Here is a 22,509-nt window from a genome sequence, read left to right as displayed (position 1 = left end):
ACCATCTATTCAATTTGAAAACTGGGTAAGGTCTACACTTGTCTTTATTCTCTGGTGGCGGTATTCTTTTGCTATATGAACCGAAAACGGCAATTGAAGTATGTCATCTTGCAACTAAAATTTTGTCTTCTCTTTCTCTCTCTCTCTCTCACACACACACACACATACACACACACACATAAAAGCACACTTTTACCATTTTACCAATCGCTCGTTTATTATACAGCAGTCATGTTGTAAAATTCACCTCTTCGTTTGGAAGGCGGGCAGACGACAAAGGAAGCAAAGATATTATCGACGAACCCTTCAAATTGTTTGCTTTCAGCAAATTTATGATACTAATAATAACACTTTAGGTAAAGAAGTTTTCAGAGGAGGGGAATACTTCTCTTTCCTAGTGAATAATATTCATTAGGACCTGAATTATCTTCAGAAATTGTTTCTTACAGGCGCATAAAACCTCTCGAACTTGATAAGTGTAAAGAACATTTGGTATAATATTCATGGAACTCCGTTGAAAGCAGAAAATATCATGAGAATGATCAAAATTCGAACATTGAAGAACATAATTAACAGAAATGAAATAGGATACCCAAACCATATTTTTAAACCTGCTATAAAATGTATATCCTATATTTTTACTAATTCCTTACTTCCATGAAAGTATCCTGGGGAGGATATTCTCTCCATTTTTTTCAGACTGAAATCCTTTTATCCCGTACGATTCCCCCCCCCCCCTGACACAGTACGAAAAAACAAATGTTGTTAAAATCCATACACATGACCCTTCCGGGACTCAACCCGGGGCCTTCAAGCCGATGGTCTATCGCCGCAGACCGCTAGGCTTGGTATGAAGTTGTACGTTGTATGATTGAGAATAGATCCCGACAATATAAGGAACTTTAATCCAAAATTGCCACCCAAAAATCAACCTTTTTTTAAAAAAAAAAAAAAGACATTAGCTAATCTGGGTGTACTGTCATGAGTTTGTTACACAAACGGGGCAAGCACCACATAGTAGCACAGACCCCGCGGTTATGGGAACAGATTTGAACCATAGAGGTGAAGACTGGCCCCAAGCATTCTTTCGTCCGATGTGTCGTTCAGCTCCCATTACTATGGCACTTTAAGTAGAGCTTAGTGTGCAGTAACATATAAAATTTCAATCAAATACTTTCCATTACTCAATAAAATTATTTGGTTCCGAGCTTTTTTTAAAAAAAAAAATAATTGCAACAAATCTAAATATGCTAAAATGGAAAGTAGTTTTTGGATTGTTATGGGTTAACACTGTGAAACCTAAAGGCTGGAATATATGAAATCAAAGTGTACACACATACCTATCTCTCTATTTATCTATATATCTTTCCATCTCTCTCTCTCTCTCTCTCTCTGTATATATATATATATATATATATATATATATATATATATATATATATATATATATATATACTAGCAGCGTTCACTCCGCTTCGCTGCGGTCACCCCGGAACGCAATAAACGTTGTTACTTAGATAATTTTTACTTTTTCGCTTTCAAGTGATATGATAAAAACCATAGAAGATTGCAGTAAATGTTAACATTATATCGCCTGTCATTTATGTTAACCCGCCCCGCTTCGCTGCGGTCACCCCGGAACGCAATAAACTTTGTTACTTAGATAATTTTTACTTTTTCGCTTTCAAGTGATATGATAAAAACCATAGTAGATTGCAGTAAATGTTAACATTATATCGCCTGTCATTTATGTTAACCCGCCGAGTGACACGGTCATGCGGGTTGCATATAAATACGTTTATTTTTATACCTATGATGAACTAACAAAGGATTTGTACGTTATGGACACTTGAATGGTCAATTATCTCAAGACACTGGTAATTAAAAATTAAAGTGATATGATAAAAACCATCTAGGGTCCAAATCCTAATAACCCCCCAAAAATGAAAGAAATTGGTTCAGCCGTATTAGCGTGATGAGCTAACAAAGGATTTGTGCGTTCTCTTTTATATAATAGATACAGACACTATAAAGCAAGTGGGCTGATAGTATACGATAGTGTCGGGGATGATGACACCTTTACATCGAACTTTGCTTGTCGTGTAAACATTATTTAACATTAGTGTCTTCATCTTCGACGTACCTATGAGCAATTTACTGTATATTCGTGTATTGAAACTGGTGAAACAAATTTCAATGTTTTAGAATGTAATAAAAAGAAGCCAGGTTCGAGAAGCCTCAGACAACTAACAGCAGAGATATATTATCTTGTAAACTATTTATCCTTGCCTTGTGAGCTTATTTGAATTTATTTTTAAGACCTTTAGGTAACTTTGGCCGAATGGATGATAATGGGAAAATTAGTGGAATGAAGAAAGTGCTAGGATACTAGACAACTTCGAGAAAACACACACATTCGAAAAATGAAATGAAATCTTTGAGTTTTATGTCCCACGGTTATGCCGGTTAGGATAAAGGAGACAGTGATGATGAGTAATGAATTAAATGGTGGAATGAAGAAAGTGGGAGGAAACGGGAGAATCCCGAGAAAACCCACGCACACGGTGTTTGTCCACCACAAAGTTCACTTGGCGGGGCTGGGATCGAACCCGAGACCCGAAGCACCAGAGATGAACGCTCTACCACTGAGCCACCGAGGTCCCCACACACATTCAATGTTTGTCCACCACGAAGCTCACATGGCACTAACCGAGATCGAACCGACTACCACATACACCAGAGATGAAGGCTTCACGGTGTAGCTACCGTGACATTTCTTGTCTTGTGTGTTCTGGGTAATACTTGTAACTTACAAGGGAAGAGAGGGAGATTATATATCGAAGTGGAAGATGGTTTATATACCAATCGAAAGCACTAATGACGCCTATTACAAAACTGTAATAAAAATTTTCCAAATGCATATACTATGCGAGTTATATGGATATATAGAGTGTCCAGATAAGCCGTTACCACCCCTTGAAATCGCAAACGATAAGACAGATGCCAAAACTCGAAAACATGTGTTTGATCATTTTAAAAGTACAACGTATCAAAGCAAAAATTCTTGTCACAAGGCCACCCGCAGTGTACTGGGCGGGGTCCAACTCAAAAATTACAAAAGGTAAGGGGGTCAAGTAGTATATCGTTCGAAACTTCTTGGGAAATGAAAGAAGACGGAACAAGTCTCAATACTCTAAAATTACCTTGTGCAAAATGGCGGCCGGTCAAACTGTCAGCAAAAACGTAATTGTAAAGTCGATGGCCACCCCAAAAAAAATCCTGAAACGGTGAGGCAGATGTCAAAAGAGGAAAACATGTGTGTCATCATTTCAAAAGTACAATGATTTTAAGTAAAAATATTTGTGTCAGGGTCCTCCACAATGTCCCAGGGGGGTCATGTTCAAATTGTTCAAATGGCAAGGGAGGTCAAGTAGCACATCGTTTAAAGCTGTTATTAAATGAAAGCAGATAGAACAAGTATGGACGCTCTACGATAATACTGTGCAAACATCTTGCATTTTAGTTGTTCTTTCTGTAACCGGGTTTTAGTTTATTTTCACTTTAATTCTTGTACTCAACGGAAAGAAAGGAAATGCCCCTACTGTGAGATTCTGCTCTTTGAGCCCAATAATATCTAAATAAAGAAAATAATAATAAAATAAAAGCAAATTAAGACATAAAGAAAAGAAACGACAACATTTGACATCTTTAAGTATAGAACTGACTAGTTAACATATAATGTACTTCCACAAACATAAATAAGTAGAGGTTGGAGCCATCAGAAGTAAAGACTCTTACCTCTACTTATTTATGTTTATGACTGCACAACAGTGGTACTTATGCTCGTTATCTGGTTTATCAATCATAAAATGATTCAAACGAAAGAATTCCTTGCACCAGGAAGAGTAAATACGTACAAATGTCTAAGAATGAATACAAGTGCCGATTGCAAAATGGAAAGTGAACGTGCTCAGAAAATCGAAATGAAGATGTACATTTTGACCGGCCGCCATTTTACACAGGGTAATTTTAGAGGATCGAGACTTGTTCCGTGTTCTTTTATTTCTCAACAGCTTTATTTGACCATATTTGCCATTTGAAAATTTTGAGTAGGACCCCGTCTGGAACCTTGTGGAGGACCCTGGGACAAACATTTTTACTTTCAATCATTGTACTTTTGAAAAGATGACACACATCTTTTTCTTTTTTGACATCTGTCTTACCGTTTCAGTTTTTTTCTTTCTTTGGAGGGTGGCCATAGACTCTACAATGACGTTTTTGCTGACAGTTTGACCGGCCGCCATTTTGCACAGGGTAATTTTAGAGAGTTGGGACTTGTTTGTCTTCTTTCATTTCCCAAGAAGTTTCGAACGATATACTACTTGACCCCCTTACCTTTTGTAATTTTTGAGTTGGATCCCGCCTGGGACTCTGCGGGTGGCCCTGGAACAACAATGTTTGCTTTGATACATTGTACTTTTATAATGATCAAGAACGTGTTTTCCAGTTTTGGCATCTGTCTCATCGTTTGCGATTTCAAGGGGTGGAAATGGATTTTCTGGACACCCTGTATATTCATATAACTCGCACAGTATATGCATTCGGAAAATTTTTATTACAGTTTTGTAATAGGCGTCATTAGTGCTTTCGATTGGTATATAAACCATCTTCCATTTCGATATATAATCTCCCTCTCTTCCCTTGTTAGTTGTTTCTTGATTAGCATGGTGCAGCCTGCTACATTTTACTTTTGTTCCCATGGTATGCTGCTATATTTTTACGAGACAAGACGAGACAAAACGAGACAAACGAGACGAGACGGGACGAGACGGGACAGAACCTCTCGAGACGAGACGGGACGAGCACATTTTTTCGAGACGAGACACGAGACGAGACATGCTTTGCACGAGACGAGACGAGACAGGCTGAAGTCTCGTCTCGTCTCGTCTCGTGGCAACACTATTTTTCTTAGTAAAGCTAAGAACTTATCAGCACCTCCTCGTATATAATCTATGACAAATATGAAATATCGGACCACATTTAGGGAACACGGTGGTTCAGTGGTATAATGCACACCTCTGTTGATCCTAGTTTGATCCTAGTCTGTGTGAGTTTACGTTGGATAACATGTTGTCTTTGGATTTTTCGGGAATCTCTAGTCTCCTCCCACATTATCATCCCATCAATTATTTCCATAATAATTCACTTTTATTGATCATCCGTCTCCTTTAGCCTAAAAGGCACAACCCTGGATGTTAAAAGTTTTTTTTTTTTTTTTTTTTTTGTAGGATCATATTCACTATGCTTATGTGTTTACGCTAAAGGTGCTTATGTGCTAAAAGTGTGCTTGCGTACAAGTGCTACACTACTTGCTTAGCTGTTTTCCTGTCTTATTAAGACAGAGTAACCGTAATGACGCTGAGACTTACTCTACCCTTAATTAACTTTAAGATAATCCCCAACTTTGTCGCTATACAATTCAGTTAAGCTGTATCTGCTATAATCGGCGTGGTTTGTTTCTCTCCGCTAATTTGCTTTCTGATGTCTGCTGTAGTCAATGAATGAAATGGTCACCCCGGAACCAGATTTCCACGGATTCTTTCCTCTATTTCCAATTTAGTTCTGAATTCTGTTTAGTTCTGAATTGTGTTACATATTCTTGTTAGTAGCTTTGATACGTTAATTAGTGATTTGTTTCTGGTTATTAGTATAAAATAATCGATAGGTTATTTACGATTTTTTTTTTCTTTTTTGGCTGTTGAGATGATGGATATTAAATGTCGTCACTTCTACAACACTGGAAATTGTGTACTCAATTGGTGGGTAGAAGCAAGAGTTGTTTCGGAGTAAATTCAATGTTGAGATGTCATTGTGCAGTTCGTGCTTATTCAGGTTTTCATGAGCTCAAGCTTACCATCATCAGTGCGACTTTCGCTCTCTAAATTCAATGAAGTTCCCGTTAACTGAGATTCACTCGTTCGAGCTTGGGCTCGCTATCGTCAACAAGACATGCGCTAGCTCAATCTTATGCTTAATATTCGCTCTTGGTCATTATCCTCAATGCGATCAGTGATGATTTCAGGGGGTGCCCCGGGGGAATCCCCCCGATTCCCCCGGGTGTTTCAGGCTTCTCATTATAGTTATTAAAACAATTTGTGGAAAGTGTCAATGAAATGCAGGAAAGATTCAATGATAAAATCATGAAATTGATTCAACTGACTGCGTATTTTCAAAACTGGTACATTTTTACAGCTCAGTGAGAATGAATGTAAATAACTCTGTGCTATATTTGGAATAAATGATATCAATGCTGTCGTTGAGGATGTACCTTCTTTTAAATATGTTGGACGCAACAAACTTGAAGATTCTGGAACAGATGTTGCTTCTTTTATTTTAAAAGCTGGTACTGTTTACGATGCTCTTAAACCTCTGGCTGAGTGTGTGTTCTGTGTCCCTGTTTCTACTGCTACTGTAAAAAGGTCATTCAGTGCTATGAACAGAATCATGACAAAATTGCGAAATCGTATCGGTCAAGATAGTCTTCAGTCATGTTTAAAAGTATAAATCGAAGGAGACATTGAACTTACAGAAGATTTTATACACGACGTTATGCTGTGAAGAAACCCAGACGTATTCGACTGATATAAAAATGTGACTATTGTATTTTGTTACATTTTATAATAATTTGAAATAGAGTATGTGATTGGAAAACTCAACAAAGCTTTTTTTATATATATAGGCCCTATACAATAAATCATTTTCATTTACAGAATTTGTGCGTACGTTTTATCAGTAAAATAAGTCTAGCTCGACACTTGTCTTTCAGTGTAATTAAACATTTTCAATGCAGTAGTTTTTTTTTTTTTCAGTTAATATTACCTTTTTCATATTGATAGCCATTTATTATCTATAATTGCGTTATTGTCAGTTAAAAAGAAAGTGGAAATACTGAAATTTGAAGTTCAAGAATAGTCTTAAGTTTAATAATATTGCATTATCTATTATTAATATATTATGATATTTATAATATATACAAGTTTGTAACTATTGTGCAGATTTGTATACTTTACAATTATATACAATTATAAGCTGTACGAATGATCAGAATAATGTATAAGTTCTTTACATACAGTATATTATCAAATTATCCTTACGTCATATCTTCGTTTATGCTGAATGTAGGTTACCAGTATTTGTGTGTGTGCGCGTACGCTTGTGCCTTTGAATTGCCAGTTCAAATATATAGGAATATGTATTGACAACCCAACTTTCTAACATTTAAAAATTTGTTCTCTATTAAACTTTAACTGTAAAATATTTTAATAGTTTTTCACAATTTTTGTCGGCCTTTCCAGAGTCGATAAATATTTATGCCTCTTCTTCAAGTAAGAATTATAGCGGGAACTGCTGTAGGACATTTATGGTTTGTACTTTTCTTTCCCCCCTGTGTATTAATATTCTCCCCCCGGGGGAAATGTTCTGAAATCATCACTGAATCTGACTCGCACTCAATCGTGCTCGTGCTCGCTGGCCACTTATAGGACATGCGGTCACACGCGTTCGCGTTCATTTATGGAGCCAAAAGGCGGTCTTGTGAGTTTGGACATCTCTAGTCCAATGTAAATCTTATGCATGTGGTTCTAAAGCAATGTCACTGAGCATCGCACTCTCAGAGCAACCTTGAGCTCAAACGTACTCAGGAAGCAAATTAGCTTAGTGATAAATTTCTTATCCCTGGAATGGTCTTGGAAAATATTGAATACATTTTTATGTGAGCTCCTTTCCAGTTATATGATTGCTGAATATTGTTCCGGACTCAATTCAATGTAGAATTGTACGTACTCCCAAGCTGTAGTGCGCACATGTATGGAAAAGACATATAGAATAGCTATGCCCGTTCCTTTATCTGTTGATAGATATCTTCAAAAACGGTAAGGGATAGCGAAAAAATATTTTCTGAGGTACATTCGGTGCCCCAAGAATAAGTTTCCTCTTCTCTCTTAAGTATATATTCAAACTGGAAGTGGTAGAAATATTCTATTTTCTGTTTCACGATTGACCACCATAGAGCAAAGACGGTCATAGATAGCGGGAACTATTACCAGTCTTCAGCTAGCTGACGACTTCGCCCCCAGACTCCCGCATTTGCTTCGGACTACGAACTTGTACTTATATTCCTAATATATCTCTAATCTTAAGGGACTTCGAATTAATAGCCATCTTATTATAACAATTGGAACTTTTTCTTCCCTTCTAAGGGAAACATCAAAAAAGCTGATAAACGTCTTTAATTAACATGCCTAAGGGATTTCGAGTTATGGTAATGTTGTTTTAACAAATACAATCCCCAGCTCTTTTTATTCCTGTGTTTCTCTTCCCTTCTAAGAGAAACGCTTCTTTAATTATTTTAAATTAAAAGCCTAAACACCAATTTTCATGCCTCTAATCTTAAGGGATTCCGAGATACGACCATTTTGTTTTAACAATTCCAACCTCAACTCTGTTTTTCTTCCCGACTTTTTTCTTGCCTCAAACGGGAAATAAAAAAAAAACTAAGACAAATGTTTAATTATTTTAAATAAAAAATCTAAATACCAAATTTTATGTTTCTAATCTTAACGAATTCGAGATATAGCCCTCCAATTATAGATTTAACAATTGTAATCTCACCCTTTTTCTTTCATTCTAGGGCAAATATTTTTTAAAAAAATGATGAAACATGTTTCTAATTATTTTAAACAAGAAGTTCAAATACCAAATTTCATGTCTCTAACCTTAAGAGATTCTTGGACATCTAATTATAATAATTGTAATTCCACACCTTTTTATCTTCTCACGCCCTTTTCTTCTACGTCAAATATCACAAGACGCCGGAAGGAAACCGTGTCTAATTATATGAAATCCATGAGAAGTCCAAATACCAAATTTCATTTCTCTATCCCCCAAAGATTCCGAGATATGGATATTTCAAGATTATAATTACCACCTCTCTTTCCCTCTCGTCCCGTCGAATTTTCAAAAAAGATTTTCCTAGTGGGATCTTACATTATAAATCCTATGCCTTGTCCAAATTTAAAATTTCTAGTTCAAGTGGTTTAGCATGCGCGTTGATCAATCAGCCAGTCAGGACTTTCTCTTTTGTATATATAAATATAGGATATTCGGAAACGACATCGAAAATCTTTTGAAAATGAATTTGCATATGGAAATATGAAATATAGACCTAGCAGTAACATGGCTCCAGAAATGCGTCAAATCGGAGTTATAGCCCGTTGAAGATTGGCCAGAACGATATGAAAAAGGCCATAACTTGAGAACAAAATGAAGAATCGACGTCGGGTAAAAGAATTTAGTGTTAATTTGAAACAAAAATTCCATAAATATGTAAGTAAATATGGAACGTGTACCAGTTTTCAATACCTGGCCTATCATTTGTCGAATTTAGGACACCCCATGATTATCCTTCTATGCTTGCAGCTCCCTGTCTCACACCCACTTGTATTTCAGTGGAATTTAGGTTCAACATAATCACTAGTTTCTTTTGTTCGAACTTGCTTTGATATTTCGTTCTGAAGTTATGACTTTATTTTACCGTTTTAACTAATTTTCGATTAGATATAGCTCCGAAATGTAGCTATTTTGTTTTTGTGTTAGGATTAACTTCCCGAAGTGTTTTGCTGTTGTTTCCAAACATCCTTAATACATACATTCCAAATCCTAGAAACAAAATGTGATCTCAGAATACGTAACTTTTTCCTTCAATGTATGAAACCAACTCTTTGTTGTTGAATAGAGCTTTCACGCATCGCAAACTAAAACAACACGTTTCCTCTAATTGATAGTTGTGGACTGACACAGAAAGAACAATGTCTCTCTGCCTCAGCCTGGATGAGAGAAGCGGACATCCGCGCACGCAGTAAAATCGTTCATCATCTCGTCCAACGTCAGACAGGAGGAACTATTTATCTCCGCAGCTGCCAATCTTGCTTGATGAAGTCTCCGTGATGGAATGCGACAAAAGGAAGATCTGCCAGTGGTCTTTTTCAGAAAGTGCATACATAGATTTACAAGGTTTCAGGGATTAGTGGAAATATTTGTAACAACTTAGTCTGGAAAAATGTCCTATTTGTTGGCAAGGTTCATCCAGCTACAACAACAACAGCAACAAAAAATGTCTTTAAACCTACGTGAATAAATTTCTTGGAATGGTTCCAGGAAAGCAAAAAAAAATGTAGGGTACACAAAAGCAATATATTCCAACATATACAGTGTCTCCAATAACATGCAAACAATGCACCTCGAAGAAATTTAAGCCTGAATGGGGAGTTCTTTTTTGTATTGAAAAACTGATTCCGCTTGACAGAAATTAATAGGAATGAGGGTGAAAGTAAATGTATACTTTCCATTTTGTTAAATTTATTAGTCGCATATGCCTCTTAGAATAACTTTGTAATTTATAAATATATATTCTATTTCTTGAAGTATTCGATTTTCTTTTCTTTGAAATTATCCAGTGCTGTAAAAACGCATTTTTATCGACAACTTAAAATAAACTAAAACCATATGTTGACAATGAAGTTCAGCATTTTTAACTCTTAAATCTCGTATTACCTTGTCGAGTCGTTTCATTTCGCCTAACGATTTTTTTCTAGCCCCACGGTCAGACACCTCTCATCAAAGTGCAAAATTTTCTGCTTCTTGTTTCGATCAGAGAAACATATACAGTGGTTATTATCAAAAACAATGGAAACATTTATAGTTTGCAACACATAAGATGTGTGAGGTTGAAACATTGACTATGCATATGTAGCATCTGGCCGTCATTAGTGGTGCAATATAGTAACCGCGACGACTTGTGAAGCCTGGGGCGTACACTAATCATAGAACTACTTTGACTCACGTATGATGCATCGGAAAAATTCGGTACGATTCGTGGAGTTGCCTTCCGAACGCACACTTGAGAAAACATGAAACAGCAGACGTGCATCAACAATACTGTCAAACTTAGAAGACATGGACAATGAGCGGGGTAAAAAAGAAACACTTAAAGAATTATAACACGAATACTTAACAATTATTCGAATTAAAACAACAACAACAAATAACAGCAGTAAAAATATAAAGCAGCAGCAACAACAAAAAGAAATAAAATGAAACTTAGCGGCAGTCCGACAACATTGTATCCTCAGGAGATGTTTTCCGTATAGCGCTAGAAACAACACTGGCAAAATTTCATGAATGGGGGGTTGACGACTGGGACATACCCTTACGTTCTATTGGATGCTGAAATTGGTAGAACTAGGTAAAGCTTCACGACAGAGTTGGCGTGGGTCAATGAAAACTTGACCCACCATGACCCACCACCCACGGTGACCCACTCTGACCCACCACCCACCGTGACCTACTCTGACCCACCATGAACCACTCTCATCCACTTTGACCTACTCTGACTCACCAAAATCCATCGTCATCAACTCTAAACACGATCCACGGCCTCTTCTGAACTGACTTAAGAGTTTACACTTGTAATAAAACAAGACTGTGAAATTGTCACTAACTGAAGTTTGAATTTCTAGTGAATCGCTCAAGCACTACTGTTACAATAACGGTGGATCTGACCTTTACGATATAAAATGGTAAAGTGTTTGTCAGTGAGGAAATTGAAACAGTTCGAGGTGGGGGAAATTAGTGTGTGCCTAAAATATACTTGTACTAAGAGAGTATTCTTGCAAGTGTTAATTTCTGAACGCATTCCACAAGAAACTTCTATTCGCAGGAAAATACCTCTGTACAATATGGGAAAGGTAATGGTTTCTCAGTTCACAGTATTTTTCTTACAAAAGACTTGAAAAATCAGTTGTTCATAGGGTATAAAGGTGCTCGGGTACCCTATTTTAGAGTATTTCCATAAAGTATGCTCATAATAGTAATTTGTGTAATCACCATGTCAGTTGGCAATGTCGACCCATGTAGAACAGAAACTTCATCTACCACGCCTTTGATAGGGAATCTTGTGAATAAATTATCAGTTAAAGCCTGATAAACTGATGATTTCTTATTTGTTTATAAATTTAATTTTTGTAATTACACATGAAGGTTTCATACCATTACCAAGTTCCCTCCCCCGTCTAGAAAGCGAAAGGGAACGAGGTTATTGGAAAGTGTTCATAGGTGAATGGGAATTTCCCTCCTTCTTCAACTTCAATTACCACACTGCTGTTTGCCATGTGCCAAATTACGATGAATTTCAATTAAATTATCATAGTATAATTATTTCCTTGTTGAATTATCAATACTTTTCAGTGGAAAAAAGGATGAAATTTCAAAGTTTCAAATCAAAGTAAGTAGACCAACGTAAAGGAAAAAAATGTAAAATTTTCCATACAATTAGCGTACAATAGGGTGGGCCGAAAACGGCCGAAAAAATTTTTTTTTAGAAAATTAAGATTGAGTACCGTGCAAAAGTTGTATAATGTTATATTATGTTTCCTCACCAAAACAGAGCCGGATTAAAAGATATTTAACCGGGCCCCGGGGGCCCCAAAGAACGTTAATTTTGAAAAAAAAGTAGCCAGCAATGAAAACATTATTAAAATATATTTTTTAGAAAGTTAGGTTTGAGTACCACGCAAAAGTTGTATACTATTACGCTATGTTTCTTCACCAAAATAGAGCCGGATAAAAATATATTTAACCGGGCCCTGGGGGCCCGAAAGAACGCTAATTTTTTTTAAAAAAAGTAGACAGCAATGAAAATATTATTAAAATATATTTTTAGAAAGTTAAGTTTCAGTACCGTGAAAAGTTGTATAATGTTATATTATGTTTCCTCACCAAAACAGAGCCGGATTAAAAGATATTTAACCGGGCCCCGGGGGCCCCAAAGAACGTTAATTTTGAAAAAAAAGTAGCCAGCAATGAAAACATTATTAAAATATATTTTTTAGAAAGTTAGGTTTGAGTACCACGCAAAAGTTGTATACTATTACGCTATGTTTCTTCACCAAAATAGAGCCGGATAAAAATATATTTAACCGGGCCCTGGGGGCCCGAAAGAACGCTAATTTTTTTAAAAAAAAGTAGACAGCAATGAAAATATTATTAAAATATATTTTTAGAAAGTTAAGTTTCAGTACCGTGAAAAGTTGTATAATGTTATATTATGTTTCCTCACCAAAACAGAGCCGGATTAAAAGATATTTAACCGGGCCCCGGGGGCCCCAAAGAACGTTAATTTTGAAAAAAATAGTTGCGAGTAGTGAAAATATTGCAATATTTTTTAGAAAGTTAAGTTTGAGTACCATGCAAAAGTTGTATAATATTATGTTTCTTCACTAAAATAGAGCCGAATAAAAAGATATTTAACCGGGCCCCGGGGGCCCGAAAGAACGATAATTTTGAAAAAAAAAAGTAGCCAGCAATGAAGATATTATTAAAATATATTTTTAGAAAGTTAAGTTTCAGTACCGTGCAAAAGTTGTATAATGTTATATTATGTTTCCTCACCAAAACAGAGCCAGATTAAAAGATATTTAACCGGGCCCCAGAGGCCCAAAGAACGTTAATTTTGAAAACAAAATAGTTGTGAATAGTGAAAATATTATTGAAATATTTGTTTTCAGAAAATTAAGTTTGAGTACCGTGCAAAAGTTGTATAATGCTATGTTTCTTCCCCAAAACAGAGGCAGATAAAAATATTTCACCAGGCCCTGCGGGTCCGAAAAGTGTTATTTTGATTTTTTTTTAAATATATATACCATTATTTAAAGTATGTATAGAAAATTGGTTAAGATTCCTAATACTTTAACTTGACCCCAGGATTTTAAATGTTCTGATCTGATGTGCAGTTCTTCGTCTGATTGGTGTTTAGTAGATATAATAGTACGAACACAAGGTTGACACAAGGTACGGACATAAGGTAAGGTTGAAAAATTGACCAACAAACACCAAACCAGCGCAGAACTCATCACGTGGAGATGGCTACACAGCGAGTTCCTCCCACCCACCCTCCTCTTACTTAAAGCTCCTTAGCGGTATCTTGGAACAAAATATTGAGATTTATGTCCGAAGCTTGGTAGATACTTTCGTGCTTCCAGTTTTGCGCGAATATAACCGTCTCGAGCAACACTCCCGCATACTTCTGAAGAAGATTCTGTTACTACCTTCAGATACTTCTCCAAAGCCTGCGTGTGGAAGGGGAACGTAGCAAACTGAAACCTCCTCTTTTCCACAATCATTTCGGTTGGTTCTTCTATTGATACGTTAGCCGAAATTGGAGGTTTCGTTACTATTACTTCTAACCAATCGGTTAAATCGATATAATCCGCATATTCTTCAGTGCTTTGCCTACTGCAATTGTCAATTAGAACTATAGTTTGGTATTTTCGGACATCAAAATAGAGACCCTTAAAATTAGTAGCTTTACACTGTAGACGATTTCTTTTTTCTTTTTTGCTAGTTTCGTACGGATTTTTTTATCTGCTACCTTGTCTTAGTTAGTTTTGTTCAGTAAATTCATATCTTCTAAAACAGTGGATACAATTTTAGCAGCCGACCTATTCGATATACCTGTTAAATCTTTTGCGGTACTCATTTGTTAGGGCTCACTATTGTTTATTTAGGTTTACTTTAGATTTCATTCTCTAAACGATAGATCCATGCGAACTCTTCATCGTCTGAATTCGGGGTCGGAGCGCTTTATGTTCCAAGTACGGGATTGAGTTGAGTTGAGTTGATTTTAGTTTAGCGTCCCTTTCAGCAGCGAGGCTATATGAGACGTGGACCTACTGATTTACGTGGAATCCGAACCACATGAGCTCCCGCCGGGAATCGAACCCGGGTCTCCCGGCTAAAGATTTTAACCCTCTTGTAATTGGTACCGCAGCATCATAATCGATCTGTGTGTCATGCTTTTTTTTGAGCCTATGGGTTTCTGCTTCATCTACATTCCAACTCGTCATTTGTCTCTGATTTCTTTGATCTAATATGAGCTCCCACTCCAAAAGCGGTATATAATTTGATTTACCACACTTAGAGGTTAATCTATCGCAGCATTTGCAAGAGAAAATATCACATAATTTCTGAGTACCGTTCTTAAATTTCTTTAATTTGGCTCTTAATGGGGGGTATCTCATTTCTTAATGGGGGTTAATGATCGTTTTGCATTTTGAGTTGCAATTCAAAATCATATGCTTAATTCGAAGTCAAGACAATACAGGAAGAGAGGCTCGAAGCCATATTGTTTCTAGTTTATTTGAATTCAGCAATGTAAGCGCCAGTGTTATGTATTTTGCATCCAGATGCGAAAAAGTGATATTCTCTTAAAGTTTGAGAGTTCTGAGGTGGGCTCAACACAAAGGTTTTTCGTGTGTTAATATGGTAGTTATGAAAGTTAGTTAAGCTCTTAATAGTTATTTGCGTATATTGAAACCATAGTCTTTCATGTTTTATGTATTAATAGTATTGTCTGGTAAAATGTTATTATTACCTAAAACCATTTTATTTGAACAAAAAATTAGGAACTTTAGAGCCACGGGGGCCCGGTTAAATATTGTTTTAAAATCAACATATTTGACATGGCTTCATTTCGTACCAATGCACAACTTTTGATAACTACTCAATCCTGAATATGTGAAAAAATTTTTTTCGGCCCACCCTAGCGTACAATCCAAACTTCAAATTTCCGTGTAATTAAGCTTACAGTACAAATTTTATGCCTATTTTTCTCACAACTTTATGGGTTGATTGCCCTGTGCTGTAAGCGCTCCATAGGGTATATAATAAATATAAGCTTCAGCAATTATTATAGCAGAAAGCAATGGATATATGAAGCCAAGCACTGTATTTTTTGTTTTTGATTTTTTTTTCTTAAATAACATTGATTGTTTTCGATCATTTTTACAAAAAACCAACTCACTACCAATTTTCCATATATAGAAAGTGCCCCCCCCCCACATAAAGGAGAATTTTAAAAAATGCTAGGACACATTCTGTTTATTTTCAATAAAAGTTAATACACTGAATATCAGCTCCGTAAGTTTAACGGCTTGCGAGATACTCATTTTTTTCGCAAAAATTCGGATACTCACTACCTCCTTAGGATATTACGCATTATAATAAAAGCAATATAACATCCCAATTTGGATTAAGGCCTAACTATATACCAAAAGTAATTTCATTTGACTTTGCAATTTATCGTGATGATCAGGCACACATAGTTACATTCAACTTTTTATAAATAATTTATATATTACAGTGATTCAAAAATGTATTTTTTCCAGTAGTTAGCTTTAAAAACTCACAGGTCTCGAAAGCCAAGTAGTAGTGTAAGTCCTATTGCTATTATTACTATTAAAAATATCAATATCCAAAAGTGCCTGAAGTTCTTTTTTCACTTGGTTAGATATACTCACCTCAGGTAAGTAGACAGAAACAAATGGAAAAGGAAGGTCTTGAAAGTAAAACGGAGACAAATTTACCAGTCTTCAGAAGATACTGTCTACAATGCAGTGAGCAGAGAGGGTCGGTAGATCATACTGAGTCGGTGGGTCGCAGTGGGTCACGGTGGGTGGCGGGTCACAGTGGGTCACACGCTGTTGACCCACGACCCGCTGACCCACTCAGAAAACTTGACCCACTTGACCCACTGACCCACCGACCCACTGAGCCACTCCATCTCTGCTTCACGACTCTGTGCGATCACTATAGGTAATCGTCTTTAGTACATCAGGCGAGTAGAACAGAGGCGTGTGCTAATCTTGTTAAAGTAAGCAGACGGCAGTGATGCAAAATGGGTGATCTCTCTGAGTATGAGACACCAAATCCTGAGTGCGAGGTTAGTTGGCAGAAATGTACCTAAGTTGTCACTGGCCAGTGTATTAGATGTCGTTAGGAACAATGTCAAAAGTAACGACAGCGAACAGAATTCTTGATGGAATAACATCGGTACAAAAGAGACGCCTCAATAACAGTGATCATCAGAGAATTGTCACCAAGGACCACAGAGTGACTGCGGCTTTCAATCAGCACTTGCAACGGGTCAACAACATTACGACAATTACAGTTCAACTTAAGTTGCATAACCTGAACGTCCGTGCCAGAGTTGCAATTTCCAAACTGCTGATCACCGCCAAAAACGCACTGGTGCGAAGAAAAGGTGTTGGCAACATGGACTGGCGATGGTCGGAAACATGTTATTGCGATCTGATGAGGCCGCTTGCACCCAACAACAGGCCAAGAAGCTTATGCTTCCAACTGTCTCCACTCTACAGTGAAACATGTTACTTGCATTACTGTGGTACCGTGGACCAAATGCGTAGGTACTTACACCTACATGACGCTTACAGGATGTATTACTGCTAACGGTTATGTAGACATCTTAGATGATTAGGTGCATTCTATAGTTCAAGTATTTCTTCTGGCCATTGATGCAATTCTCCAATATTCCAATTCATACTACGGAAACTGTTGAGGCATGGTTGTATTAACATCGGGATGAAATACCACACTTCTTTGGACCCGCTCAATACCCAGTCATAATTATTCAATACTTGTGGTCAGTTCTATACGCTGGAGCAAATATCCTCTTTCGTCCTCGCTGGCGGAACTGAGTACCGGAACCGAACTTCATGAGTAATCTCTGAATGGATTCATGACTTACATGCCCCATTGCACAATGAATGAGAGCTGTTCTGCAGGCTAATGGTGCTCCAACATAGCATTAATAAGGCTTCTTTTCCTTCAGATGTTTTCATTATTTTGATAACTATATGTATACACAAAATTGATCGGATTCTTTCAGGGCGCCTTGTATGTTATATCTTCGTAGAGCAAGGAGAAAAAAGAACCTAAACTATTTAAATGCAATCATTTCAACTACAATGTTACAGAAAACTGCAACGAAATTGGCTTGTTGACAAAAACATGTATAGGATAAGTTGAGTATGCAGTTTTGCTGACAACTATACAAACCTGACTCTACACTAAAGGGAGAAATAATTTGAATCTCGCAAAACTTTGTAAACATTATGAAAGCAGTGCCTGCAGCGCAACGCCAACGAACCGCGTTATTTGAATGCGTAGCAGGAAATCTCATTACAGGCAGGTATTTTTCCTGTGCATGTAATTACGGGATACCCTATCAATCCAGTGGAACGCCAAACCAGATGTGGAAGCAATTTCATGAACCGTTCTTCTCCCCTTCCCCCTTGTTAAACCATCCTTCACATCGTATCGTTCCACCCCTTTTTTTGCAGAAGGTGACTAGATCCACAAACGATGGTCACACAACCTCAACTATCTTTTACATTCCATCCCTTTTATCCGTCTCTCGCCCTTTCCCAGTTTCAGTCAGTTCATTACCAACTAGTTTAAACTCTGTTGGTCTCTCGTCTTCACAGCCGTAACCCTACGCCACGCTTTTCCCTCTGGGACACCACGTAAATTCAAACCAGCCGTGATTCAGATGTTCCCAAAGAGGCAGCGGTAAATATTCCACTTTTTTTCAGACAGCCAATTCGCTCTCTTCAAATTTTCACTCTGTCAATCGATTTCACACTTAACGCTGCGTGTAGTTGCTCAATATATCTATTATTAGCTATATCGGAATTACGAGAGAATCTTTATTACCCTCTGGCATTAAGGGGACATGGGAGTTAATTCAATTACTTTCTAATGGCGAAGTTAAGCACATGAAAATTAATAATCTCAAGATTTTTACTGTTTGCTTTTTCTGTTTATTTTCAAATAGTAAGCACGCCACTGTCAGAGGAAGACAAACAGTAATAAATACAATCTAAATAAACAATCCGTTTCAATAGAATAAAAACTAAGAATTATTATTGGCAACGTAAATGAATAAACAATCTGTTCCAGCAAAATAAAAACCATCGATTCTTATTGGCAACCTAAATTATTGGCAACGTAAATGAATAAACCATCTGTTTCAGCAGAACAAAAGCTATCAATTATTAAGGGCAATATAAATGAATAAACAATCTGCTTCAACACAATAAGAACTATCGATTATTATCGGCAACGTAAATGAATAAACAATCTGGTTCAGCAGAACAAAAGATATAAATTATTATCGGCAACGTAAATGAATAAACAATCTGTTTCAGCATAACAAAAGCTACCAATTAGAACTCATTTGTGGCTAATCGGTTATCGTACGCGCCTTTGTCGTGGGAGACCCAGGTTGTAGGCGCTCATGTAGTTCGGATTTCACGTTAATCAGTAGATCTCGTCTCATATAGCCTCGCTGCTGAAAGGGACGTTAAAGTCAAAATCAACTCAACTCAAAACTATCAGTTGCTATCGGTGACATAAATGAATAACCAATCTTTTAGCAGGGTAAAAGTTATCAATTATTATCGGCATAATAAATGAATAAACAATATATTCAACAGAATAAAAGCTATCAATTATTATCGGCAACATAAATGAATAAATACTCTGTTTCAGCAGAATAAAAGCTATCAATTATTATTAGCAACATAAATGAATAAACAGTCTGTTTCAGCAGACCAAAAGTTATCAATTGACAAAATAAATGAATAAACAATCTGCTTATACACAACAAAAGCTATTAATTATTATCGGCAACGTAAATGAATAAACAATCTGTTTCAACACAACAAAAGCTATCAATTATTATCGGCAACGTAAATGAATAAACAATCTGTTTCAGCAGAACAAAAACTATCAATTTCATGGGCAACGAACACAATGCTTTTCAGTAAAGAGATAAAAATGAGTTTTTCTCAATTTCCTCGAAAACTACGCATCAGGATGAGATTTTTATCAGCTCAGCAACATCTATCGATTGTCATATGTGGTGCTCACTGCTCATTTTAGAAACACCTCATATTTAAGATCTCTACCTGAAGCTCCTTTCAGTACTGAAAAGATAAATTTCCGGATATTGTAAATAACTCTTATAACGAAATATGCAATGTTAATTTTTCCATATAACCGTACTGTACAATTTTGTTATCTTTTTCTCGTAACTTTGTTAACTGGACTTGATCCCCTTGTGCTTTGAACATTCCATAAGTCTCATCTTTAGATTTTTATTTCGTTAAACGGTAATAATAGTGTGGAATTTATTTATATTTATTTATTTACTTATTAAGTGAAATCCCCATTCCTCATATGGAAAGAATAAGTTTATGAAAAAATACTTGAAAAGAATATTTTGACCCCTTTCCCCACCTTAGAATGACTATTTAAATCGAAGTGATATTATAAAAACTTAGCTCGACCCAAGTGATTAGTATGTTCAAAAATACATTTCAAGCTGTAAACCAGTTATTCCTTGTCACCAATTAAAAACATCTTCCCCCTCCCTTAGTTGACAGAGTATTGATAATAGCCCATGGTCGATACTCGCACTATTTCAAAAATTAATTTTAAACGATTCAATTGTTTCCTTATTTTTTCATTTTATGAATACAGTATAAAATGACAAAATTAAATGGAATCTTAGAATCGGAATTTTCAAAAAATCCTCAAACAAGTGTTTACTTATTTTTAATTACGAGTGTATATACTGAGTTTCATATTACTTATTTGATTGGTTCCAGAGATACTCTATCTTTGGCATAAATTTTGAATTCCATTTCCCCCTTAAGAGATGCATTTTAATTAAAATGTTATAACATGGTAATATCCCAGTTTGAGGTAAGCACTTACAGCTGAGTGTTGTGAATTTGTATAACGGACAAACATACATTGTTTTATATACAAAATTTTGTATATGTAATTTGGTTCGTGACTTAATCATGAAAATTGTATTGTTCTAAAAAAAAGTAATTTGGGGAATTTGATTTTTTCTATTGGTGAACAACATTAAAGAAAGGCAGATATCTTAAAGAAAGGCAAAGGGGGTTATAGTTTCAATTTAAGCCAATTTTATTTTGCCTATTTTGCCTATTTCGCCCCTTCCTGCCTAAATAATTGCTTTAGTGCCTAATGTTGCCTATTCTATGCATTTTCTTCAAAATAAAACTTTATTGGCAAAATATATAATTTAGTATTTCAAGAAAGAATACTTCCTCTTCCGAGAAATATAAGTGTTGTTTGTGGTGATAAGATGCCGTAAAACTTTGGACTGCTATGTGAGCTGATAAAGTGTATAGCATTTAGACTGTTATGTGTAATGATAAAGTGCTGTATAAAATGTATTTACCAAATATATGTCAATTCGTTTTTATATATAGAGTAAAAGAAGATATTAACGAACAGTTATGTTTCTATATTCTTGGAACATTATCTATGACTTGAATTTGTTTTTTTTTTAATTGTATTCAGTATTTAATTTATCTTCATTATTTCTAATTACACTTTAGTGCCTATTTTACTGCCTATTTTCTAAATTTTACGTGCCTATTTGCCTGCATATTTTCCAGGTTTTTAACGCCTAAACATCCGGTCTCTAATCATTACAATCAAATTTTTCTTCATTGTACTACAGACTATGTTCACACTTGAACTCGAAGAAAATGTGTGACGTCAGGTTCGATTCTCGACCATCGGTTGATCAAGTGTAAAAGCTTTTCCAGGCCAGTCATCCTGAGTGAGGTTTTCCTGGGTTTTCCTCACTCACACCAGGCAATGCCGGGATGGTAACTAACATAATGGTTCCAGACCGCTTCCTTCCTTTCTTTCTTTAAAATTCCTCAGTCAGTGTCATGCGTAACGGGCTGACATGGCCATAGATTCCGCAAGCCCAGAGATGTTATTCGTAATCCTAATTCGATTTTTTAAAAAAAGAAAAGTGATCTACTTACCGAGGTAAACAGAAGACATTTTCGTAGACACATTCTCATCAACAAAGGCGACACCCAGTGTATAGAGCGGACTAGCACCCGCACCCAGCAACAGCTGGCCACAGAGGAACACCCACTTGTATTCGCTCAATTGTCTTGATCCCTCTGCAACGTTGCATGGATCCAATCCCATCGTCGAGTTGCAAAGATTCATCAATGGCTGGCCACCTTTGTACCTTGGAGCAGTGAAATGTGGTATTGAGAAGACGAAGGCTCCCAGTGCCATGAGCAATATGCCAATGCCTAACCATCGAGGCTTGCTGGCGGCGATTCTACCTCCTAGGTAAGAAACAGGGATGAGGCATATGAAGGACGAGATGTCGTAGCCTCCTGCTATCAGACCCGTTTCTGTTGACTTGAGCCCAAATCGTCGCTCTATGGTTGTGATGACGATGTTTACCAGTCCATTGACAATCATGCCTGGAAGAAGAACAAAAAAAGAGGATTGAAGAAAATATAGATAAACAATTTTCATACAGGTACAGAAAATGATAGCACAATCATTATTACTATAACTATTGCATTATGATAACAAGCTGGAAAACTGTGCTACATTTTACAATATTATTTCGACAAAGATGCAAAAATAGCACTATCTGTGAAAACAGGTGTGCTGTTTATGGACAAGATACGTTATCAAACCCAATAGCAAAAAGAAGTTCAGCCGCTTTCGTTCTGA

General features: G+C 36.4%; 1 protein-coding gene across 1 annotated transcript in view; it reads right to left on the bottom strand.

Moving 5' to 3' along the window:
• Window positions 1–22,509, bottom strand: part of Oatp26F (Organic anion transporting polypeptide 26F) — a 438,810-nt gene that overhangs the window by 131,989 nt on the left and 284,312 nt on the right. Inside the window, exon 4 of the mRNA XM_081755738.1 lies at window positions 21,792–22,250. Coding sequence (XP_081611864.1) covers window positions 21,792–22,250 — 459 coding nt within the window. The remainder of the gene's footprint in view (window positions 1–21,791; window positions 22,251–22,509) is intronic.

The sequence above is a fragment of the Thermobia domestica genome, chromosome 4, assembly GCF_964235325.1.
Source record: "Thermobia domestica chromosome 4, izTheDome1.hap1.1, whole genome shotgun sequence".
NCBI classification, from domain to species: domain Eukaryota; kingdom Metazoa; phylum Arthropoda; class Insecta; order Zygentoma; family Lepismatidae; genus Thermobia; species Thermobia domestica.
The sequence above is the reverse complement of the archived record's forward strand: the minus strand, read 5'-3'. Positions and strand labels throughout refer to the sequence as shown.